Source organism: Phoxinus phoxinus (assembly GCF_949152265.1).
Source record: "Phoxinus phoxinus genome assembly, chromosome: 14".
In the NCBI taxonomy this organism is placed as follows: Eukaryota; Metazoa; Chordata; class Actinopteri; order Cypriniformes; family Leuciscidae; genus Phoxinus; species Phoxinus phoxinus.
This window is the reverse complement of record NC_136889.1, coordinates 1,962,647-1,989,216: the sequence shown is the minus strand read 5'-3', so window position 1 is coordinate 1,989,216 and position 26,570 is coordinate 1,962,647. Positions and strand designations below refer to the sequence as shown.

At 33.5% G+C, this 26,570-nt stretch overlaps 3 protein-coding genes across 6 annotated transcripts in view; all 3 read right to left on the bottom strand.

Moving 5' to 3' along the window:
- mypn (myopalladin) overlaps positions 1-2,340 on the bottom strand; it is a 46,044-nt gene extending 43,704 nt beyond the window's left edge. For 2 of the 3 annotated variants that reach the window (XM_079634797.1, XM_079634799.1), the window contains exon 1: positions 2,125-2,339. The gene's annotated coding sequence lies outside the window, so the exon portion shown is untranslated. Of the gene's footprint in view, positions 1-2,124 lie in introns of all 3 variants that reach the window. The other variant, XM_079634798.1, reaches the window with a different exon arrangement.
- A 1,277-nt stretch (positions 2,341-3,617) lies between these two features.
- On the bottom strand, positions 3,618-14,084 carry cacul1 (CDK2 associated cullin domain 1). Of its 2 annotated transcripts, XR_013800168.1 has the most exons (9): positions 13,739-14,084; positions 12,432-12,558; positions 10,539-10,641; positions 9,467-9,562; positions 9,268-9,370; positions 8,149-8,238; positions 6,915-7,053; positions 4,484-5,557; positions 3,628-4,270 (listed from the first exon to the last, which is right to left on the bottom strand). XR_013800168.1 is itself a non-coding variant. In XM_079634796.1 (8 exons), the coding sequence occupies exons 1-8, from the start codon at positions 13,935-13,937 to the stop codon at positions 5,518-5,520; spliced, it is 897 nt and encodes a 298-aa protein (XP_079490922.1). In that variant the 5' UTR covers positions 13,938-14,084; the 3' UTR covers positions 3,618-5,517. The 2 variants fall into 2 exon arrangements, 1 of the variants encoding a protein (XP_079490922.1); XM_079634796.1 differs by having other exon boundaries at positions 3,618-5,557.
- A 688-nt stretch (positions 14,085-14,772) lies between these two features.
- The window catches only part of sirt1 (sirtuin 1), a 12,838-nt gene continuing 1,040 nt past the window's right edge, over positions 14,773-26,570 (bottom strand). The window contains exons 2-9 of the mRNA XM_079634350.1: positions 26,063-26,182; positions 24,798-25,036; positions 24,553-24,705; positions 22,824-22,971; positions 22,663-22,742; positions 19,975-20,161; positions 18,714-19,283; positions 14,773-15,829 (exon numbers count right to left, since the gene is read on the bottom strand). Coding sequence (XP_079490476.1) covers positions 15,564-15,829; positions 18,714-19,283; positions 19,975-20,161; positions 22,663-22,742; positions 22,824-22,971; positions 24,553-24,705; positions 24,798-25,036; positions 26,063-26,182 — 1,763 coding nt within the window. The 3' untranslated portion in view covers positions 14,773-15,563. The remainder of the gene's footprint in view (positions 15,830-18,713; positions 19,284-19,974; positions 20,162-22,662; positions 22,743-22,823; positions 22,972-24,552; positions 24,706-24,797; positions 25,037-26,062; positions 26,183-26,570) is intronic.

Sequence of the window (26,570 nt, the reverse complement as noted above, 5' to 3'; positions counted from 1 at the left end):
TTTAACATGCCAACAAACCTAACATTTCCGGAGAATAAAATATAGTTATTAAAACTATGAAAACGCAGCTGAATTTGAAGCATTTTGTTTGGATGTTTTGGAGATTTTTGTGCCACTAAAAACAAATTAGATCAATTGACTCCTAAATATCTCATCAAGATCAAAGAATATCCATGACTTCTCGTTATTTTTGATAACTGGATATGGATTTTTTAAAATTATCATTTCTAACAAGACTGCAGTCAGAATTTAAGAGAATAAAAAATAAAATAAAATCATATTCACTACAAGATTTAATTAATTTCCATGTCTTCCCCGGCCTGGAAATAACAACTATAAAATGTCCTGATATTTCCAGGTTTTCTATGACCGTAGAAACTATTATGCATGCATAACATATTCAACTTAAACATCCCAAAGCTGGAAAAGTCCGGAAAGCAAACGCCATTTTCATGAAATGTATAAAACTGCAGCTATATTTCAAGCATCTGGTTTGGATGTTTCAGAAGTTTTCGTGTCACAACAAACAGAATTATGTTTAATATTTAGAGTCCAATATCAAAACACACTCCCACTTTATAATAAGTGTCTTTATCTATTATGTTATTAATCATTTGATGCAATACACTTAATGATTTTACATTGTACCTGTACTTAAACCAATCACAGATGTAGGTTTTTTTGTGTTATTACATCAATAATTACCACTTAACCAAACCTGGGTAACACTTTATTTTAAGGTGACGCAGTTACACGTTACTAGTAGTAAATTATGCATGCATAATTACAAATAACTAACCCTAAACCAAACCCTAACTCTATAGTAAGTACATGTGGTTAACTAATATTACTCAGTACTAATTTGAGTAATTACAATGTAACTACATCACCTTAAAATAGTGTAACCCAAACCTTCCCCGTATCCACCTTAATAACTGCAAAAGTGTTCTGCAATATGAAAATAAGCAATGTATGAAACATTAATAACCATCTGATGTATGCTGATGATTGAGTTATTCTCTCTGCTTATAGTGCTGGATTACAACCGCTCAAGCTGTGGTGTGCATGATATTACATTTAATGCTAAAAAAAGTTATGATTATGAGTTATGATTATGATTGTTAAAACCAAAGAGGACCTTAAGCAAAAGTGTCATTCTGTACAGGTGACCAAGTATTAAACGTGGTAAATAAAGTAAAATACTTGGGTCACATCGTTAAAAATAGAAATATTTGATATATTTTGATTTAAATGATATTGTTAAAATATATAAAGCTTGTTTTAAAGTTTTTAAAGCGTGTTAATGTTTTTCTCTTTATATGGAGCACTTGTGGTGTAAATATAGTAAAGTTAAAATTATAATAGTCAAGTGCATGCAATTATATGCATGCGATTCAAAAAATAGCATCATAATGCTCTTAAATAAATAATATTACATTAAGTGATAAAAGGTGTTTTTCCTGGAATGTAAGTTTGCATGTTAAAAAAAAAATAGTTTCGTAAATGCATGTTTATATATGTTCTTTTTACGTTTTGATATGGACCTACGGGTCTGAGGTAAAGAATGACTTGCAATGAAAAGACACCCAATTTAAAGTATGACCCAAAGCAAAGTCTGAGGAAGGTTCGGCCCTGTTGTTATTGAGTCCAGAAACGGGATACGCCGGCAGATGCTCCTGACACTCAAACCTGAGCAATTAACAGAAGCAGCGATGCCCTTCCAACAGACCTGTCCGGGCAGCTGGTGTGAGTATGAGTGTACACACACACACACACACACACACACACACACACACACACACACACACACACACACACACACACACACACACACACACACACACACACACACACAGCTAATTATAGTCAGAGCTCACTTTACATGAACAAAATACAACACGATAAATACAAACATCATATCGCTAGAATCAATCCATAGACTATTACATTAGATTCTCTGCATATTTTGTGTGTACGTGATTTACTAGGAAGGCATCGTTATGACATGCAAATCTAAAACTGTCTGTACAAACTTTTACACAGAGTGTGTGCCTTTAAAATGCACTTGCATGAATTAAATGCAATGCAATGCACTGAGGTCACCACATAACAAGTGTGCTTTACCTTTGACTTCAGTGTGGACGTCCTGCTCCACAAGTTTGTAGATCTACGGCCCCTGCTTACAATCCACTGAAGCTCCAGCTTTCCAGACGTGTTCCCAGTCTTGAGGAGAGTTCACGTCGAGTTGTTCCCAGTCTTGAGGAGAGTTCACCTTGAGTTTCCAGCGACAGCAGCGACAGCAGCGACGGCCTGTCCGGGAGAGCTGTCAGCATGAAGCAGAATCATCCGTCAGCGGGTCGTGGCAGGGTATCAGAAGGGAGGTGGAGGGATTTGAAGCGTGTGCCAGGGAATGAGCCGTCCTCATTGGCCAGTGCCAGTCTGGTGCACCTACGACAGTCTGGAGGGCACAGAAGCAGTGCATTATGGGTGCTAACTGGAAATAATAGGGCAAATTTGTTATTTTTTTTACGTTTGCATGCCAAGCACAGATGCCATTTGCATTAATGAACCCTGTTTTGAGGACAATCAAGATTATAAAGTATTTATGAATAATGCATTATAAAGGTATACATAATGTACGTTATATCTTTTCATAAATAATTGCAACCAAAGTTAAAATGCATTATATTTGCAGACTGCTTGTTTGTTATGCACTCTAAAAAATGCTGGGTTGTTTCAACCCAATTTTGGGTCAAATATGGACAAACCCAGCCGTTGGGTTACATTTTTAAATTACATTTTTAACCCAACGTTTGGGTTTGTCCATATTTTACCCAAAATTGGGTTGAAACAACCCAGCATTTTTAGAGTGTGTGTTTTAATTAGTGCTGGGCAAAAATGTATTATTATACATTACATGTGTGTGTTATGTGTATAATTATTTTGTATATATATATATATTTTTGAAATATTTGCATGTAAATATATATTGCAATTATATATACATATTTTATATATAAATAACACATTTTCTTAAATATACACTCTAAAAAATGCTGGGTTATTTCAACCCAATTTTGGGTCAAATATGGACAAACCCAAACGTTGGGTTAAAAATGTAATTACAAAATTTAACCCAACGGCTGGGTTTGTCCATATTTGACCCAAAATTGGGTTGAAACAACCCAGCATTGTTTAGAGTGTATACATGCATGTGTGTATTTATATATACAAAATAATTATACACAATACACACACATAATTTGTAATAATAATAATAATAATAATAATAAATCATTGCCCAGCACAAATTAAAATCTGCAAATATAATCCATGTTAACTTTGGTTGCAATTATTTATGAAAAGATATAACGTACATTATGTATACCTTTTATAATGCATTATACATAAATACTTTAAAATCTTGACATATATTATATAAACACATTTATTATTAAAGGCATTATTAATGCATTCAAATATTGAATAATGCACTATATATGAAGGGTTTAGGTAAAGTCTTCTGCATTGTGACATTACTGTTGCAATGGGAAAAACACACGATTACAATCATGCTTTTAGATTCTAACGATGAAATAAAAGAAACAAGACAAGATCAAACTTTTTGGTGATAACTGTTTATTTTCAAGTGTTCCTCTTGCCGTTTTACTCTTTTATACATTGTTTTGTAATGAAATTATCTTTGAAAAGATTACTTTACACAAATGTTTTTAAGATTGAGTTCAACAGGAATTTTTCATAACTTTCTGAATATGCTGATCAATATTCACTTTAAAAAATATTTTTCTACTAATTATATTATATAATGCTTGAATATACTTCACATATATTCAAATATTTAACTAGTATTCTATAATACTGTTTGTTATTGACTCAACTATAGTTTCAGTGTCATGTATTTATCATAGAGAAATTACGAGCAGCCCTTTATTTTACACCTGGATCTCAGAAGTCTTTCATATCTGCTGCTTTCACATCAATTATTGTGGTTCCAGGTTAAATGTGTGACTTATGGAAGCACATTTCTTCATAGTTATGAGATGAAGTGGCAAAATTATGAGATAAAAAGTAACAATGATGAGATTAAAAGTTGAAATCGACTTAAGTAACTTTTTATCTTAAATATGACGACTTATAATTTTGACTGTGTACGACAAAGACAATTTAATTCATAATTATGACTTTATCTCTTAATTTTAACTATGGCTAATTTGATTTAAGACAATTTAATACATAATTATGACTTTGGCTATTTTGATTTAAGACAATTTAATTCATAATTATGACTTTGTCTTAAATCAAATTAGCCATAGTCAAAATTAAGAGATAATTTAATTCATAATTTTGATTTTATCTCTTAATTTTTACTATGGCTAATTTGATTTAATTCAATTTAATTCATAATTATGACTTTATCTCTTAATTTTAACTATGGCTATTTTGATTTAAGACAATTTATTACATAATTATGACTTTGGCTATTTTGATTTAAGACAATTTAATTCATAATTATGACTTTATCTCTTAATTTTGACTATGGCTATTTTGATTTAAAATCAATTTCGATTTTATTTCATAATTATGACTTCATCTCTTAATTTTGACAAAGAATGACAATTTCGACTTTTTAAATCATAATTTTGACACTCATAATCTTGACCTTTTATCTCAATTCTGACTTTTTATCTCAGAATTTTGACTTAAAATGACAATTTCAACTTTTTATGTCATAATTACCACAGCATAATTAATTTTTATGTGTCAGAAATGCGCTTCCATAACTATTAGATTATCCACTGATGCAAAAAGCAAAAAGAATCTGCAGATGTCATAAAAAAAAATATGATTTACATATCACATCTCACTTAAAAAGTCTAAAAGGAAGAAAGGCAAATAGCCAAAGGCACGTCATTATCAGGTAATATGGTCGTCAAATAAAAGTGTGTCAAACCAAATACAACTCTGTTAACTACAGTAGTGATCCTAAAATAAAAACTTTGCATTTTAAAATAAGTAGGTATTAATCTGGATTCTGAATACCTTCATTCATCACTTGGCAAAACATCCAACATCACGTTTCTTCAGTATAACACGCATAAAACCATCCATTCTGAGACCGCCGGATGATTTCACTGAGGGAAAAATAACTTAGAAGTAGAAAGAGAAAACAGCCGCTTGATTGGACGAATCAACCTGGAAACATGATGAATTCTGTGAAGCAAATCCAGAACTAGAGAAAAGAGCATTTCCAGAAATCCAGCTCCTGTATAACTGGACAGTGTCTCCGCACACACACACACACACTCTCTCACACACACACACTGAAGGCCATAGTGATGCTCATGCTTGTGTAGTTCTGTAATGCTTTTGAAAATCCTCAAAATATCCGAGAATTCCCGAAAGGACTGTATGAGGCGCCTCTGCATCGGATAAAGTCTGTTCGGGCATGTCTGAGTCTCTCAGTTCACTCGAGTAGTGTACGAATCCACTTCACTGTCACGATTCTTCACTCGCTCGCTTCCGAGACTGATCGCCCCTGCAAAACAACGGCTCAGGTCAAGCTAGTCATATTACACGAAAGTAAAATAATGGCAAAAGTAAAAATAAAATAAAAAAAAAGCTTGTTGAATTGCACTACTTGAAAAAAATATACATTGCATTAACCGTGCTTGCATTTTTTTTTTTTTTTTTTTTTTGTATATAAATGTATTTTAATGCACTTTTCACAAGATGTGTCTGATGTCCCCAGAGTGTGTGTGTGAAGTTTTAGCTCAAAATACCCCACAGATATTTTTATATATCATGTTAAAGTCACTTTTTGATAATGAGCAAAAACACCGTTTTGTGTCTGTCCCTTTAAATGCAAATGAGCTGCTGCTCCCGGCACAGGGGGCGGAGCTTCAAGAGCTTGTGTTCTTTTACCTCACACACACGCGCATGCACTGAAAATGTCAAAAACTTTTAGCCTTTTATGTTCAAACCGGATTTAGACAATAATGGAGAGACTCGAGAAGAAGTGACACATGTAGAAGAACAGGACATTTCTGAATGGTTAGTTGATGAATTTATGTAGTTTATGTGTAGTTATCTTCTAGTCATTGATTAGCATATTCTGTCTTGTTAATCGATAAATCGTGTTCCGGGGGCGGGGTTTATGTAAATTTTAGGGTTGGTGATGTCACTAACCCGGGAGGAATGTCGTGTTTGGGCTGAAATTTAACATGGTTGTATATTTAAGCTGTGAATATTTCACTTTTTCAAAACATTTTCATTATTAAAAATTCAATAAATCCATATTCACCTTTCAGATTTCACTTCCAAAATATGAATTCCGCTTTAAAATACAACCTATATCATATTCAACAGGCAATATTCAGTCCATTAAAAATGCAAGCCCTAAAAAATTACAATGCATTAAAATACAAGCACCATTAATGCAACGCATATTTTTTTCAAGTAGTGCAATTCAGCAAGCTTTTTTGTTTCAAAAACATTTGGCATTATTTTACTTCCATAATATTACAGGTGAAACTCGAAAAATGAGAATATGGTGCAAAAGTTCATATATTTCAGTAATTCAACTTAAAAGGTGAAACTAATATATTATATAGACTCATTACATGCAGAGTGAGATATTTCAAGCATTTATTTGTTATAATTTTGATGATTATGGCTTACAGCTTATGAAAACCCCAAATTCAAAATTAGAAATCCATCAAAATTATAACACATAAAGGCTTGAAATATCTCACTTTGCATGTAATGAGTCTATATAATATATTAGTTTCACCTTTTAAGTTGAGTTACTGAAATATATGAACTAATTTGTCCGGTTTCACCTGTGTTTAGTATATTCAGTATAATTATCAGACGTCAGGTGAGGTCATGCACACCTGGAGAAGCCGTTCTGACAGAGCTCCATCTGCAGTTTCTGGTCTTGAGCCGCGTAATACTCCAGCTGAGACTCCAGAGCCGGAGGAGCGATCTGAGGAATGAACCTGGAGAACAGAGCCGGAGCGAGAGGGACCCAGTCTGTGGGAGAAACATGCGGATATAATGACATCTTCACTGAGATCTCCTGCATACACTACTGGGGGCATTTTATAACCACATTATATGTTAGAGGTGGAAATCTTTGGCTTGAATGTCATTTGAATGGTTTCCAAAGTGAACAAATTTGTGATTATTGTGCATTTAGAATGATTCAAACTCTGAACTGTGTTTTGATTCAGTGAGATTATATATACACACACACACACATATATATATATACATACACAAACACACATATACACACACACATGTATATATACTCAATGCATCGCTGTATATATATATATATATGTGTGTGTGTGTGTGTGTGTGTATACTGTATATGTATGTATATATATATATATATATATATATATATATATGTGTGTGTGTATATATATATATATATATATATATGTGTGTGTGTGTGTGTGTGAGTGTGTATATACATGTGTGTGGGTTTGTGTGTGCGTGTGTGTGTGTGTGTGAGTGTGTATATATAAATCTCACTGAATCAAAACTGTTCAGTTTGAATCTTCTGAATGCACATTATATATATATGCTGAATGCACACACACACTATATATATATATACTATATACAGTATATATATATATATATACACTCAATGCATCGCTGTATATATATATATATATATATATAGAGAGAGATAGAGATAGAGAGAGAGAAAAAAAGAAAAGGCTATATATATATATATACACATGTCTGTGTATATATATATACGGTATATGTGTACGGTACACACACAGCCTTTTCTCTTTCAATATATATATATACACAGTATATGTGTGTATGTGTGTAGATATATACACACATAAATATATATATATAGCCTTTTCTCTCTCTCTCTCTCTCTCTCTCTCTCTCTCTCTCTCTATATATATATATATATATATATAGCGATGCATTGAGTATAAACGTCTCTAATCACATGATTTAAACCCAAGTTTTTCTCTCGCCGACAGTTTTGCGGAGATCGCTGACAAAAGCCTGAAATCTAAGGCCGTTCGATGCTCGTTCGCGTGAGGAACAGTCGTGTAGTGTGTGTTACTAGAACAGTCACACAAATCTCACCTGGCCGGAGGGTGTAAAGGCCTTTCACAACACTCTCCATGGTTGACGGCTTGACTTGAAATGGCATGGAATGAGCCTTTTTAAGAAGAGCTGAGGAGAAACAAAATTAAACACTTCAATTAATGTACACGCCATTCAAAAGTTGTTATTGGTTGAAAATATTTTCCTTCTCTCTCTTCTGCTCACCAAGGCTGCATTTATTTGATTAAAAATGCAAACAAAAACAGTAATATTGTTAAATATATATCTTTTCTATGTGAATATATAGTAAAGTGTAATTTATTCCTGTGATCAAAGCTGTATTTTCAGCATCATTACTCCAGTCTTCAGTGTCACATGATCCTCCAGAAATCAGTATAATATGATGATCTGATGCTCGAGACACATTTATGATTATTATCAATGTTGAAAACATTTTTCAGGATTTTTTTCAGGATTCTTTGATGAATAGAAAATTCAAAAGAACAGCATTTATTTGAAATATAATCTTTTGTAACATTATAAATGTCTTTACTGTCACTTTTGCTCAATTTAATTCATCCTTGATGAATAAAAGTATTGATTTATTTTATTTATTTCCCCAAAAAAATAAAATAAAAATTCATACTGACCCCAAACCTTTGAACCGTAGTGTTTAATGTTACAAAAGCTTTCTATTTCAGATTAATGCTGTTCTTTTGTTCTATTTATCAAATAATCCTGAAATAAAAAATGTAAATAACTGTTTTCAACATTGATAATAATCATAAATGTGTCTTGAGCATCAGATCATCATATTATCCTGATTTCTGAAGGATCATGTGACACTGAAGACTGGAGTAATGATGCTGAAAAATCACAGGAATAAATTATACTTTACTATATATTCACACAGAAAACTGTTATTTTTAGATTATAATAATATTTCACAATATTACCGTTTTTTTTTTGGTATTTTAAATCAAATAAATGCAGCCTTGGTGAGCAGAAGAGACTTCTTTTAAAATCGCACCGATCCAAAACTTTTGAACGGCAGTGTGTTTGCAAAGTCCTGATCAGAATGTGATAAAACTGCATTTCTTCTTTATACTCCACTACAAAATCATTGTCCAGGAATATAAAGGAATGAAACACACTCACGCAGTAACACACCGACGTGCTTCTCCGCCACATGATCCGAGAACAGCTTCATGAGGTCGTCCCGCAGGTCTCGGTTCAGCTTGGTTTCAATGTAGAACTTGTTCTTTAACAAGAGTTGTGTTCAAACGCAGATGCATTAATACAGAATTCAAATGATCGGATAAGATCGAATCCAAAAACAATGATATTTGCATGTTACCATGTAGATGAAGACGGGCACGATGCAGTGAAGCGCGGCCGTGTACTGAGACAGAGCCACGTTGAAGTTTTCAATCAGAAGTTCTGGAGGACTGGCCTTTAGAAGAGAAGATCAGCAGTTTATTATGGTCTGGATTTTCATTACTCTACAACTGCTTATTTTCAGTCCCTGCACTCCAGATTAAAACAAATTCTAAATAAAAATTAATGAAAATATTCATACAATTAATAAAATAAAAAAGTCATTTTATTAAGATTTTAAATGTATTTTTTATTTATTATTTTGTTTCTTAAAAAAAAAAAAAACGGAATTACAAATGTATAAAAAAATGTATAAAATAGAAAATCAAATAAATAAAAAGTTTGTAGAAAGTAATTTTTATGTAGACATTTATAATTACACTATTTAATTTAAGCATGTATTTTTATTTTTGTTTTTTATTTTTCTAGAAACAATGCAAAATAAATTAAAAGTCTAAGTTTAAAAAAATAACATTTTAAATGTGTTAATAAGAATGACTTTCAAAATAGTTATTATTTATGCATGTATTATTTTGCTTCTTTTATTTAAATTTACATTTTGCCATGTATACAAATTTGTCATATTAAAAATGACTTTAAAAAATATATTTATGCATGTATTATTTTGCTTCTTTTATCTAAAAATCATATTGTGCCATGCATACATTTTTATTTTAAAAGCAAAAAAAATATTTTAAAAAATATTTATGCATGTATTATTTTGCTTTTTTTAATCTAAAAGTCATATTGTGCCATGCATAAAAATGTGTTATTTGAAATGCAATACAAATTGTCTTTAAACTATTTATTTATGCACGTATTATTTTGCTTCTTTTATTCTAAATTGTATTTTGTCATGTATAAAAAGTGATTTTAAATGTGTTATTTTTTTTAAATGCATTATGCATGTATTACTTTGCTTCTTTAATATAAAAATCATATATTGCCATATAGATCAATGTAAAAATCACAAACATTTCATTAGAAACGTGAAAGAATGATTTCAGTGTGGCAGTATGTGTTTTAAAAGTTCACTTTAACTCTTCCCTGACCTGAAGCTCAGAAGACACTTGCTCTAGATGAGACGTGATCTTCCACATCAGGTCGTTGTAGAGCAGCTCTGAGTGTTGTTGGCACACGCACTTATAAACGTGACTGGAAGAGGAGAAAGCAGAACTATGCATTAACTAGAAAAAAAAAAACCCGAGCAGCACGTTTGATTTTTGATTCCTTTAAAGGGTTAGTTCACCCAAAAATTAAAACTATGTCAGTAATTACTCTCCCTCATGTTGTTCCAACCATAGATGTACATAATAAAGGCTAGATGTCTTACGGCGGAGTCTATAACGGCATCACCGGCGGCCATCTTGTCACAGGCAAGCTTTCTGGCGGGCTCTGTGGTTCCTGATGTACAAATCCTCTTATCTCGCTGAAATCTTGACGGATTTACAAACGGTTTGGTTTCTTACAAACGTTATTAACGTGGCTATAATTCTGGATACATGTTGAAATATATAATATTATAATTATTCATAAGTATGCAGTGTCATAACTACATCTCTGACGTTTAAACAAACCAACCCGTTTGAAAATCGGTTGAAAATTGAGCAAGTTATGGTTATTTAAAAAGTACATGCACCATTAAAACACAATGTTACGAGTGAGCGAGCGACTGTGACAAGATGGCCGCCAGGTGCCCCATAAAGCCTTGTTTATACTCGACGCGTCCACACGAGCGCGAGTCTCCGCTGACTGCGCGCGCACCTCTCCAAACGGCCGAGGCGTTTATACTTGACGCGCTCGCCTTTGTACTATTCTTTGAAACTACAGGGGGCGACTCGAGTAATTATCCTCTCTAACCATCAGGAATCGGTGAGAAGAAGAAATATAAACACGTGACAATGTTTATTTTAGTATACCACGACCAATACAAAAATAATCGTGTAAAACCCAGTAAACCCTGAGATTATTACTTGTGACATTAGAACAAAATATAGGCTATGTAGGCTAGCCTATATGGAAATACTTGTAGCCTACGTATACAATAAAGTAACAATTTCTTAAATATTTTCTAATTTCACTAAACATTTAACTTTCGTGTAGGCTACATTGTATTAACCATGGACCTTTTATGTTCATTAAAAAGGCTTTTTATGCTATTGTATGCTCATTTTTTAAATGTAAGCAACTACTTTAGGGGTGCTGGTGTGATGAGAAGTTCGTGCTCGGCCAGATTCGGCTCGAAGTCGTTCATCTTCGGATGCGGAGCCGCGCGCGATGTTACAAAATCTGCCGTGCACACCGCCAGGCGAAACGGGCCCTTGCGCACCCAACACGCACGACCGCCAAAACCGCAATGACGTCATTTTTGCCGGCCGCACTTCGCGCTCTTGCGGACGCGTCGAGTATAAACAAGGCTTAAGACTTTCCTTCAACTTCGGAACACAAATTAAGATATTTTGTATTAAATCTGTAATTGAAACTTGCCCAGAAAGTTAGTAAAGACAATGTTTAAAATAGTCCAAGTGACTACAGCGGCTCAACCCTTAAGATTATCAAGCAACGAGAATACTTTTTGTGTGCAAAAACACACACAAAAAAAATGACTTTATTCAACTCTTGATGTTCTTCTGTGTGTTCCTCTGAGTGAGTTCCCGTAGTGTAACAGCGCAGCACTTCTGGGTTGTACGTCAGAACGGAGGCTCGCTATTGGCCGACGCTGGTCATGTGTGTGATGCTGGCCAATAGTGAGCCTACAGCAAGTTTCAAATACAATAGAAGCCTATGGAGGAGTGACACAGCTCTCAGATTTAATCACAGATATCTTCATTTGTGTTCTGAAGATGAAGGAAAGTCTGACGGGGAACAACATGAGGGAGAGTAATCACTGACACAGTTTATATTTCCAGGTGAACTAACCCTTTAAGTCTGGAAGCAGCGCTCACCTGTAGATCTGCTCGTATGAGATGGAGATGTGCTCCAGTGGGCTTTGAGTGAGCAGATGCTCGATGGCGCGCTCTAGTTTTGGCCAGTAAACGGTCCTGTAATCTTCTGCTGTCATCGCGTTCAGGACTACACACACACACACACACACACACACACACACACACACACACACACACACACACACACACACACACACACACACACACACACGAACATCAGGGTCAAACCAACAGGAGCAACTCACACACATGATTTGGCTTTTAATAAACTACTCTTCTCTACTTCATACAAATATAAGTATTCGGCAGTACCGACCCATGGTGCTTAAATAATACCGTATTATCATGAGGTAATGCTATAGTTATACTTGTGATGCCATGTTTGTGGACATAACAATATTTTTTTAGACATGGAAACAAAGCAATAACATGATTTAATTTTTTTATAATAATAAAAAATAATAATTATATATATATATATATATAAAGCTTTAAATTTGTAATTGTTTGAGGAATCAATTCTATAATAATTTAAAGATTTTTTAATTCTTTGATGAACAGATTAACATATATATTTATATATATATATACACACACACACACACACACACAATTTTAAGTTTTACATTTTTTTGACTAATAGAATAGTATATATATATATATATATATATTAGGGCTGTCAAAAGATTAATCGCGATTAATCACATCCAAAATAAAAGTTTGTGTTTACATAATATGTGTGTGTGTACTGTGTACAATTATTATGTATAAATACACACACATTCATGTATATATTTAAGGAATAATTGCATTTAAATACATTTATATAATTTATATTATATAATTGTTTTCATATATAAATAACCAATTTTTCTTAAATATATACATGATTGTGTGTGTTTTTATATATATAAATAATTATACACAGTACACACACATATATTATGTAAACACAAACTTTTATTTTGGATGCGATTAATCGCGATTAATCTTTTGACAGCCCTAATATATATATATATATATATATATATATATATATATATATATATATATATAAATATATATAAAAGATTATTTTATGATTTTACTTTTAATTATTTGATGAATTATATATACAATATACTTAGAATATATTGTATTTATGGCTGACGTTACGGGTTTTGGACATGTTCTTGGCAGTACCTTGAAATAAACACCTTGCAACATAAATGTGAGTCACGTTACCATGGTATATATATCAAAGTACCACGGTGTTGCCATCAGACACACCACAGCACACGGTGTCGAGACTCAGAGTTGTAACTCACGGAACTTGGAGGCCGCGGAGTTCAGGAGCAGCGCCGAGCCGTGAGTCGCAGAAGTGCCCGAACTATCGGACTCACTACCGGAGTCATCATCCACACACACCTGCGCAGGTGAACACACACTCACACACACTCCCTCAGCGCCACAGTTATGATTATCATCCTCAATCCCCTCCAGCGGCTCCTCCTCCATCTCCTCCATCACTGACACGACTCTAACCGTCCATGTCAGATCTACTTCGGCTGATCGACGATACGCATATTCACCACTTCAGTTTCACTCCTGTTTGTTTTGTTGTCAATCCGAAGCGAGATGCGACACGGACTTCCGTTAAACGGCGGATGCGTCAAAACAACAGTTCGCGTGTCAAAATAAGAGTCCGCCGCGGTCGATAGATTTTTTCTTTTTAATTAATTTATTTGTATTTAAAAATGTAAGGAGCTATTGATTGATTGGGTACCATAATACCACCGTAAAAAATATTCAAACATAAACATTTGACATATTGTCCTCTCTACTACCATTCTTCTGACTTTAAAGTTTAATTTAATAAATTATATACATGATTCGTTATACCGCCATTATCAAACGTAGGTGGCCTTAAGATATTTATAAACATTCAACTTGCGTGATATTTTATTTATTTTACCTGGAACATAAATATATAAAATCGGTAATATTTAATGTAAATTATATATTCAAATAGGTGGTTTTCTGCCAAAACAAGGCTGCAAAGTCAGTTATTCGATCAATTGTTTGTTTGTTTGTTTATTTATATTTAATAAATATAATTTTTATAACTAATTCATTATAACTATTAATTTAATTATTGTTATTATTTACCTAGTAACTACACTCAATTATTGCTAGTTGCCTCCAAGTTCTTAACCACTTGAATCAAAATGTTATTATGCATTAATAAACTACATAGAGATAATAACATGCATAAAAATATGGTGTTTTACTGCAGTTATTGTATAATACACTGCATATTTAAAAAAATAATAGTTCAGGAATGCAACTATAGGTCAAGCCTACATGTCAATCTCATCTTGCAGATACTTTTTAATATTTTAAAAATAATTCTCTAGTATTCTTAATGAAAACTTACATGCATCATGTACAGTATTTCACAAGCAAGAGAGTAAAAAGTCTGTACAAATTTAGTTTGACAATTTAGTGTTTTGCAGAATTGCCAATCTGCATTTATGTAAACAAAATCCGTGACATGAAAATAGTCTCTTTTTTTTTTACATTAAAGAAGCGAGAATAACAAAATACAACAAAACTGCATCAATGAATCATGATATTATAACTTCTTAAAGGTTTGAATGCCCAGTTATCGAGAGCAAGGGCACTTTAGTCAGTCAGTTTTTGAGGACAGGAACTCCAAGAGTAGTGAAAGCATGTAAATAATTTATTTCTATACGTTTAGGAACTGAAAACTAATGGCAAACATCTGTTAAACTTTACTGTGTATAAAAGTCTTCAAGCGAATGCCTGGAAATGCCACATGAACAGTGCGTAGATCCAACAAGGAACTTGTAAATTCAGTGAAAAAGAAAGCAAACTATACAGATAAAGTGATCTTTGGTTTGAAAATCATTCCCTTTTTTTTTTTTATCCCAAACAATTACATGGCAAGTTCAACTCAACTGTGTTCTCAGCAACCGGAACCAAAACGTATATTTTACATCTTAAAAAAAATGCAAAAATACAAACAAAAGAAGGTTTTATAAGCCAAACGAGAGATGTCGCATGCATTAGAAGACATAAACAGGAGGGAGGGAAATACAAAAATATATAAAAGAGAGTCCCGCTGGTGTTTTAGAGGTGGTGTGTGTTTGCTGTGCAGTCTGTCTGAAGGCGTGTGTGTTCACGGTCTTGTACTGTCTCTGTGTCTCTCTCGCTCTCCGGTGACGCCTCCTCCTCCTCCTCCTCCTCCTCCTCGCTGTCTTCGTTGTCGAAGGCGTTGGCGCTGAAGCGAGAGCCGTCGCTGTCGCAGGAACTGGACGTCTCGTCTTCTGAACTGGAGTAAACTTCGGCCCCGTGGAAAATGTAGCGGTTCGGCGCTTGGAATAAATACTGCGACGCTGCAAAACAGAACCAGAACCAGAACCAGAACCGATTACATCATGTGTGCAATGAGCTTTAAAAAAAACCTAAACTCAAACTTTACAAGAATATATGATATCTGATTGCTTTGGTTTTAAGCATCTTTTACATGAACAATTACTTTATGATAGATGAAAAATCACAGTAATGTGATCCATCCATCCATATATCATCCATCCATATATCATTATTCATATATCATCCATCCATATATCATTATTCATATATCATTATTCATATATCATCCATCCATATATCATTATTCATATATCATCCATCCATATATCATTATTCATATATCATTATTCATATATCATCCATCCATATATCATTATTCATATATCATCCATCCATCCATATATCATTATTCATATATCATTATTCATATATCATCCATCCATATATCATTATTCATATATCATCCATCCATATATCATTATTCATATATCATTATTCATATATCATCCATCCATATATCATTATTCATATATCATCCATCCATATATCATCCATCCATATATCATTATTCATATATCATCCATCCATATATCATTATTCATATATCATCCATCCATATATCATCCATCCATATATCATTATTCATATATCATCCATCCATATATCATTATTCATATATCATTATTCATATATCATCCATCCATATATCATTATTCATATATCATCCATCCATATATCATTATTCATATATCATCCATCCATATATCATTATTCATATATCATCCATCCATATATCATTATTCATATATCATCCATCCATATATAATTATTCATATATCATCCATCCATATATCATTATTCATATATCATCCATCCATATATCATTATTCATATATCATCCATCCATATATCATTATTCATATATCATCCATCCATATATCATTATTCATATATCATCCATCCATATATCATTATTCATATATCATCCATCCATATATAATTATTCATATATCATCCATCCATATATCATCCATCCATATATCATCCATCCATATATCATTATTCATATATCATCCATCCATATAACCAGGCGCTCGCATACGAGCCCCAACCCCGGGCCATTTTTTTTAACTACTCTTAGTCTGACCCGTCGCCTAGGACCTGTTTGCCTTGGGAGACCCTACCAGGGGCATATAGCCCCGGACAACATAGCTCCTAGGGTCATTCGGGTACTCAAACCCCTCCACCACGTTAAGGTGGCAGTTCAAGGGGATCATCTATCCATATATATCATTATTCATATATCATCCATCCATATATCATTATTCATATATCATCCATCCATATATCATTATTCATATATCATCCATCCATATATCATTATTCATATATCATCCATCCATATATCATTATTCATATAACATCCATCCATATATCATCCATCCATATATCATTATTCATATATCATCCATCCATATATCATTATTCATATATCATCCATCCATATATCATTATTCATATATCATCCATCCATATATCATTATTCATACATGTCCATCCACCCTTAAATTAAATATTTATAAAAAATAATATGATAAACAAATCTATCTACCCATCCATCCTTCTGTATAAACATAAATGAAAAAAAAAAGTTATATATATATATATATATATATATATATATATATATAATATAAACAATATAAATACAAAACATACAAAAATAATATGATAAATTATATTTATAATAAAAAAACAATATCTTTGTTAATATCTCAGTATACACATTAAAAATATACTGTATAAAATAAAAATAATATAATATTAATATAAATCTATAAATAAAACAATAAAATAACATTTATAATAAAAACAAATTTATATAAATGTATCTCACTCACTCTCTAGAATTAAAATGATATAGTAAATCAAATAATTTTTGATAAAAGTTTTTAAAGACTTTTTTTTGTGTAATTTGCACCAATAAATCGTTCATAATAGCAGGAACATTTAGAAACTGTACAATTTTATTAGATTATTTTACCTCCAAGTCGTACAAAAATAATATAAAAACGATGTTTATAATAAAACGCATAATCTAAATCTAATAAACAAAAAAATAATATGATAAATAAAATGTATAATAAAAACAATGATATATTTGTATATACATTAAAAATACACTGTATACAATAAAAATAATATAATATTCATATAATAAATACATAATATAAATCTAATAAATAAAAAAATGATATAATATTAATATAATAAATACATAATATAAATCTAATAAATAAATATTATAACATTTATAATAAAAACAAATTTATATAAACGTATCTCTGACTCTCTAGAGTTAAAATTATATAGTAAAATATATTTTGTTTTTGATAAAAAAATTAAAAAATTAAAATTAAAGACTTTTTTTTGTGTAATTTGCACCAATAAATCGTTCATAATACCAGGAACATTTAAAAAATGTAAAATTTTATTAGATTTTTTACCTCCAAGTCATACAAAAATTATATAAAAACAATATTTATAATAAAAAGCATATTCTAAATCTAATAAACAAAAAAATAATATGATAAATAAAATGTATAATAAAAACAATGATATATTTGTATATACATTAAAAATATACTGTATACAATAAAAAATATTAATATAAAGAATACAAAAATTATATAAAAACGATGTTTATAATAAAAAGCACAATATAAATCTAATAAAAAAAATAATATCACATTTATAATTAAAATAAATGAACACTCTAGAGTTAAAATTATATAGTAAATAAAAATGTGAATTTTTTGGTGAAAAGGTGTAATTTGCACCAATTAATTGTTCATAATAGCAGGAACATTTAAAAAATGTATAATTATTATATATTTTTTTTACCTCCGAGTCGTTTGCTGATTGGACTCTGGCAGATCCGGGTCCTCCAGCAGCGTCTCCGCACTTCGACACGCTGGCGATCGTCTGTGTCTTCGATCTGCGAGTCGTCAGTGGCGTCCAGTGCTTCTGCTTTGCTAGCGGGACTCGCCGGCTTTGGAGAACAAGCTTTCGGGTTGGAGTCCAACTCGTCCGGCTCAGTGTCCGGTAACGGCTCTGGACGAGGGCTTGTTCGTCCGGCTCCGGGAGAAGATGCACTTTCAGGGGATTTTTTAGGAGACAGTGGATTCTGACAATCAGTGTGTGTGACGGGCTGAGCGTGATCGGTGTGTGTGTCGGGCTCAGCGGGATCGGTGTCTGAGGACGTGCTCTCGGCGTGTAACGGGGCGGCTGGTTTCTCTGTGATCTCGCTCAGGCGTGACGAGTCGTAGCACAGATGCTCAAAGTCGGCACCCAGACGATGGCAGAGTTCGTTCACAATCACGTCACAGTCTCCGAGAAGCTCCACGTCGAAGTTCAGGTGCGGCAGCGGCTCGCGGTTTATCAGGACTTGAGGCACGTCATGAGGTATAGAGCCTGCGGAGAGACACGGATTTAGAAAACAAACATTTAGTTTCATGAAAGGGAAAATCATGCTAGTACTATGGCATTACCATCAGGGTTTGAAATGAAAAAATCAACCGTGGCGAGTAACGCTGTCAAATCACGAGCCAATTCGCAGAATCAATGGGAGTTCCCACGGGACTTCAGCGCGAGACTACAGCTAGCCGTCTAAAACACTATTTAGGTGAATTTAAACAATGGCTAAGTTGCTAAACGCATCTTGTTGTCATGTAAGGACCCTGTTCATGTTGGACAGACATTTTAATTGCATGTTGTGTCTGTTAAGAGGCACAAAAACACTCTTTATGAATATGCCCCATAACTGCCGTTAGCTGAGTGTAGCTCTGGGCATTAGCGGTAGCAGATCCGTGTTGCAAACACCAATCCGGTTCGGGTTTTCTTCTATAGACAGAACTCACAAAGGTATAACGATTAAGATTAACTTAAAAATTGCCCGGAGTTCTCCTTTAAAACATGCCGATCTCTAGTATGGTGACGGGTGTGTGAGGATGTGCGGATACACTGGTCAGTCACACTGTTCCTAGGATTACAAAACTCAGTGAGTTTTATCACTGAGTTGCCATGCAAATAAATTTTTACAGACGTCCACATGAGAAACAATCAGGCTAAAGAGAATGAAAGAAAAACAAGAGATGGACCGTACTGGGTATAAGAGCCACTGGCCGCACTTTCAGCGAGGAGCCGATCACAATGAGAAGGTCCACCTCATCTTTGTCCTGCTTCATGGCTCTGTGGAAAAATTCTGGAAGATTCTCGCCGAAGAAGACGATGTCTGGTTTCATGATGGCATACGGGATATCTGACGGACACCTCGGACAGTGAGGGACAACCTGCCACAGAACAACACGGTTTAAAGTGCATTCTCCAATCCCTTGCATGCAGGGTGTACCGTATTTTCCGGACTATAAGTCACTTTTTTTCATAGTTTGGCTGGTCCTGCGACTTATAGTCAGGTGCGACTTATATATAAAAATTAATTCATACTGACTGAGATGAACCGAGAGAAAGCATTACCGTCTACAGCCGCGAGAGGGCGCTCTAGTTAGCGGAGTTGTTCAGAAGCGACACCGAGGAAGAACTCAATGTATTCAGTGTTGAGGAGTGAGATCGGGAGCTTGGTGAACTTGCTGACCGCTAACTTGTTGGACTCGCTGGCTAATGTTAGTTTAGCCTATTCAGCCTCAGGTATATGTTCCTTATGCTATTGTGTCGCTGAATAACTGTTAATGTGTTACGCTAACACACCGGACACCTTCAGCTGTTGTTCTGTGTGCTATTGTGGAGCTGAATAACCTTTCCAGATTAAATGTCTGTTCTTGGTCTTGGATTTTGTGAAATACATTTCTAAATAAATGCGACTTATAGTCCAGTGCGACTTATATATGTTTTTTCCCTTTTCATGACGCATTTTTTGACTGATGCGACTTATAGTCCAGTGCGACTTACATATGTTTTTTCCCTTTTCATGACGCATTTTTTGACTGATGCGACTTATAGTCCGGAAAATACGGAACCAGAGCTGTTCATGAATGTAAAAGGTCTGCAAAGTGCACAACAAATAAAGTTATTGTCTCATAAAAGAAAGAAGCGATTGTTAAGTGCCGAAATGAGTCGTTAATAATTCCAGTCTCACTTCCTGTTACATTCAAACCAAAAATTATTTGGACACCAGATCATATTTTTTATATTTGTTTACTAGTGTATGCAGGACACTATAGTTCATTTCTGTAAGTGAGGAGAGCAAAATAAAGTAAACTGTGACATATTATACCCAAATATTCTTCATACAGTGACTACCAGTAAAAATTATACAAATTTGGGACCAAAAATGATTCGGACACTTTGAGCTGATCATGTTCTGCTGAAGTGTTTTGTCTTTAATTGCTAATGCTCTTTTTACACACACACTGAACACAATGAAGCATTGCTTGGTCATTGGTTGAGATAAACTGGTATTATCTAATTGTGTAGTTAAATTTAACAGCTGACAGATATTCAACATAATTCATGTGTGAGACAGTCTAACAGAAGCACACTGTGTGTGTGTGTGTGTGTGTGTGTGTGTGTGTGTGTGTGTGTCAGTCTAACAGAAGGACGGACAAAACGTGAAATATCACCTGAGTTCTGCTCATATTTTATCACCATTTTCTAAACTATAGCGAATAAACTGATAATGTGAGAAATGTTGAAGGTGTCTGAATAAATTTTGGTTTGACTGTACGTAACAATGTGACAAATGTGCATAATGCCAAATTGATACGGAAAAAACGATGCCATCGCTACTGTTCGTATCGCTGTGTATCAAGTGCTGACCCAGACCTAAAATTCAGATATGCTAACGAGCGTTTGGTTTCCGACATGAGACTGGGCCATCTGACCAATCAGAGCAGAGCAGCTCTCGAAGAGGAGGGGCTTAGAGAGAATGAATCTTTGAATGAACCGTTTCAGACTCTTTGAGAAAAGAGCTGCAATGTGTATTATGAGAAAATTAAATGTTTTTTGACCTATTGTAGGAGCCTTTAAAGGTGCCCTAGAATGTGTTGAAATAATATTTTAATTTTGTCCCTGATATCTACATAGAGGGTATGTGGCTTAAAAAGCCATTTAAAATGTCCAGAAAAGGTTTTACAGGTCAATTTACAACCCTATAAATTGGCCCTAGAATGAAATGGTCTGTTTTTACCTTATTTGGAAGGGTCATGAATAGTAATGAGGAGTTCTGCTCTGATTGGCTCTTTCACTGCGGGCTCATTACAAGAGCTCAGAGAGTCACAGCAAACAGGTCCGACGTGCAAATGGAGAGACTCGGTGTACAAACGTATATGTTTGAGCCGGTTTCAGAAGACGATGCAGAGTTTGAGGAACAAGCGGTTGTTTGTAGAATGCAAATGGACGTTTCGGAGTGGTAAGTTTATTCATTATTTTCAGTACGAACTTAACAGTCACGTGTGTGCGTGTGTGTGTGTGTGTGTATGTGCGTTCGTTCGTTCGTGCGTGTGTGTGCGATCACCTGCGCAGCGCAGTTCTGTGTAGCACCGTATCTCTGAAAGGGCTTTGCTTATGCAAATTTTGGAGGCGTACATATTAATGATCCCATCGGTTACGTCACAGTAGGTGTTATGTGGAGATTCGCCCGTTTTTCAGGGGTGTTTTTCAAAAACGAGATTTAAACAAGAAGGAGAAAACAATGGTGTTTGAAACTCACTGTATGTCATGTCCATGTACTAAACTATTGTTATTTAACTATGGCAAGTTAAATTCAATTTCACATTCTAGGGCACCTTTAAAACAGCAAAATAGGGGCACTTTAAATTTGCACACTCAAATGTACCTGGTTGAATATATCCTCCCTTACAGCCTCACAGTCAACCTTATGTTTGCAGACGAGACAGGAAGCAGTCGCAAAAGAACCTAAAACAACCAGTAAAAGACAAAAGATAAATAAATACACTAGATAAGGATGTGTAAGGGATTATATGACAGCAGATTTACCATGACACTGAATAATCTTCTGGATCCCGGCGACCTGCTCGAGTGTGTCGATGTTCTGAGTGTAGTTCCTCAGTAACCGGCCCTTCTTATCCAGCATTGATATGAACCGGTGACATGGAGACGGCTGGAACTGTCCTGGGTAGATTTCCTACAGGATAATGAAACGGGGAATATTGTTATTTATCTTCATGGCAAGACGACACAGGGGAATAATAGGGTAGATGTCACTATGCTTCCACAGGTGATTAAATCACAGTAGTAGGGCCCTATGAAATCCGGTTTATATTTTCCAAAATTCTGTTTTATTTTTTTCATTTTGTGTTTTATTTTTTCTGGATTCTGTTTAAAAAAAATTGCACTCCATTTTAATGGTTAAGTAAAATGTTAGTAACCAAAAAGCATATCTAACTAATTGAAATCACGAAACGTATACAATTTAACAACAATTTAGTAAAAGTTAAACAAAAATTACATGTTTAGGGCCCTATGAAATCTGTTTAATTTTTTTCAAAATTACGTTTTTACCATTTTAGTTTTTCTGGATTTGGTTCTTTTTCCGTTAACATTTTTTTGCAGTCCATTTTAATGGTTAAATAAAATTGTAGTTATCAAAAAGCATGTCTAACTATTTTAAATCATGAAACTTATACAATTTAACAACAATTTATTAAAAGTTAAACAAAAATGACATGTTTAGGGCCTTATGAAATAAAATTCCATTTTATATTCTTACCAAATTCTGTGTTTTCCATTTCAAGTTTTCTGGACTCCATTTTAATGGTTTAATTAAATTTTTCTAATCAACTGAACTCATAAAAACAACACTTTATATATATTTTAAAAAATCTATTTCTGTGAAATTGATTTAAAAAATCATGGCAATCAAATTATGGCATAAAACATACATTTAATTTATCTTTTAATCATATAAAATAAAACACATTTTTGTCAAACAAAGTGCTTTAATGTTAAAATTAAAACATAAAAGAAATGTATTATTCTTTAAAAAATAAAGTTGTATTAACAATTTATTATTATTATGTGTTACTATTATTATTACACTGAGATGTAGTTAAATTCTACTGTACACTAACATATTTCTGTCACGATTTCTTCAAGTTTTGTTCTTGAAGATCCGCCACTTTTATTTTGACGGGTTGCAGGGAAGTGGATTGAACTGGAATCCAATGGTTTTCTTTGGCTTTTAATACTCATTGATTTAGATACGATTATTATTATTTTATTTATTTTTTTCTTATGTCTTTCTTTACTAGTTGTATTAATTTTATATATTATATTTAATTGTTTAATTTTCTGTTCTGTACAGCACCTTGGTCAGCCTTGGCTCTTTTAAATGTGCTTTATAAATAAATATTGTATTGTATTGTATGTTTAAAAATGTAAACGAGGCATTGTGTAATTAAATATGCACTTAATTGCATACATTTCCAGAATGGAAATCTGAACACTGGACAAAGGCAGGTTCAAAATTCAAGTTGACATTAGAAATATGTGCAACAGATTATAGATAAAAATAGATTAAATGTGTATTTTGGATGTTTTCTTTCCACTAGTCTGAAAGAAGACATATTATGGAAGCAAAATAGACAATCTATACCTTTGAATTAAATTTTTTTTTTTTTTTTTGTGCCTGTAGTGTCTTGCCTTATTTGAAATGCATGTTTTCCATTCTTGGCAGAAATGCAAATGAGAACACAGCGCATCAAACCTTGGCAAATTTGAAAAAAGGCCTGGGATCTCTTCTAAAGTAGTCTATGTCAAACATGGCTTGAGGATCAGGAAGATCAGGGAAATCCACAGCGAGTCTAGCGTATATTCCATCTCGAGAGCGGAAGTCAGGAATCCCGCAAGAAACGGACACCTGTGAACACAAGAGGAACAATATTCAATATATCCCAATACAGAAAAGCCTTTCAGAGTTAAAAACAAAACAAAACAAAACAAAAAACACACCCCAGCGCCGGTGAGCACGAGAACCTTCTTCCTCTCGTTCAGGAGGCGGACGACGTCCTCTAATGTGTTGATGTCTTTGTGTTTTTTCCTCTTTGGCGGTTCTGAGATGTTGATAATGATCTGCCACAGCGTCATGTCATCCAGATCCGCTGGAAGGTCCGTTTCGGGAAGCAAATCTTTCAAAATGGCCCTCGGGTCAGTTCCTCTCATGATGTGCTGCTGAATGAACCGATACGATCCTGAAAGAAAACCATGCTTTCATTTCATTCACAAAACACTCAATTATACAGCAAATTAATGTGCAATTTGCACAATAAAATACAGGTGAAACTCGAAAAATTTGAATATGGTGCAAAAGTTCATGTATTTCAGTAATTCAACTTAACCCCTTATATTGGCATCGCCAATACATATTTAAAACAGTAATATCCTATACTAAACCTAAACTAATCTTGACAAACTATATATCATTTGAAAGCTTACAATCTCTAGTTTTCATATTTGGAGACTGATTTTCAAAATAAGTTACAGAGAAGCTGTAATTTATCAATTTGCAACAAGAATATGTTCATACTCCTAAGGCGTGTTCAGACCTTTATTTTGAAATAGTGATGAACATGAAAAATCATGAAAGAATGGTAGAAACCTCAGTTTGTTTTCATGCCAAGAGTTCAAAAGATAGCATCCATTCAATTCTTTTAGAAAAAAAGGTCTGAAAAATGTTTCAATATAAAGAAAATAAAATAATAATTCCAAAAGCATCTTGAATTACAACAATTTAAGTTCGGAATGTGCATTTTTATGTCTATTAAAAAAAGGGGGTGCCGCTTAAGGGGATAAAAGGTGAAACTAATATATTATATAGACTCATTACATGAGTGAAATATTTCAAGCCTTTATTTGTTATAATTTTGATGATTATGGCTTACAGCTTATGAAAACCCCAAATTCAAAATTAGAATATTACAAAAAGGTTTTCATAAGCTGTAAGCCATAATCATCAAAATTATGACAAATACAGGCTTGAAATATCTCACTTTGCATGTAATGAGTCTATATAATATATTAGTTTCATCTTTTAAGTTGAATTACTGAAATATATGAACTTTTGCACCATATTCAAATTTTACCAGTTTCACCTGTGTGTATAATTGTGCACTTTAATCTTCTTCAGTGTCTTGATTTAGAATAAACTTTCTTTATTTTCATCTTGCAAAACGCTTCAGGCACTCAGTAAACGAATGGATGAACAGAACTAAACTCACCAATCTGCGGTTGAGGCGTCCAATCACTGGAGCTGGCGTGAGAAGAGCAGTCGTCGTCATCATGAAGAAGATCAGGTGACGTCGTGAACCCATTCGGATGGGCAGCTTCGTCAATTAACACTGTGTGCAAACCACACAATCATCTCTAATTATATGAGGAATAACAGCAGCAAAAGCAGTGGAACACAACTATGTGCATTTCTTTGACTTATAATAATAGTTTTGCTCAAATTTAATCAGAACTACTCTATGCATAAATCATTTTACTTCATTTATGTATTTAAACAAATACGCATATGGTAATGCAATATTATGAGTAATATATAAACATGAAAATATGATCAATCTGTGCAGGAGTTACAGTTTCATTTATCAGCATGTTGCTTTATGAATCTGAATAATATTTTAGCTGGTTTACTAAACTAATTAGTCCAAAAGAGAAGGTTATATTAAAGTGTCCAAATATATTTTAATAAAATATGTAAATAAATTTAACAAAAAAGCATCA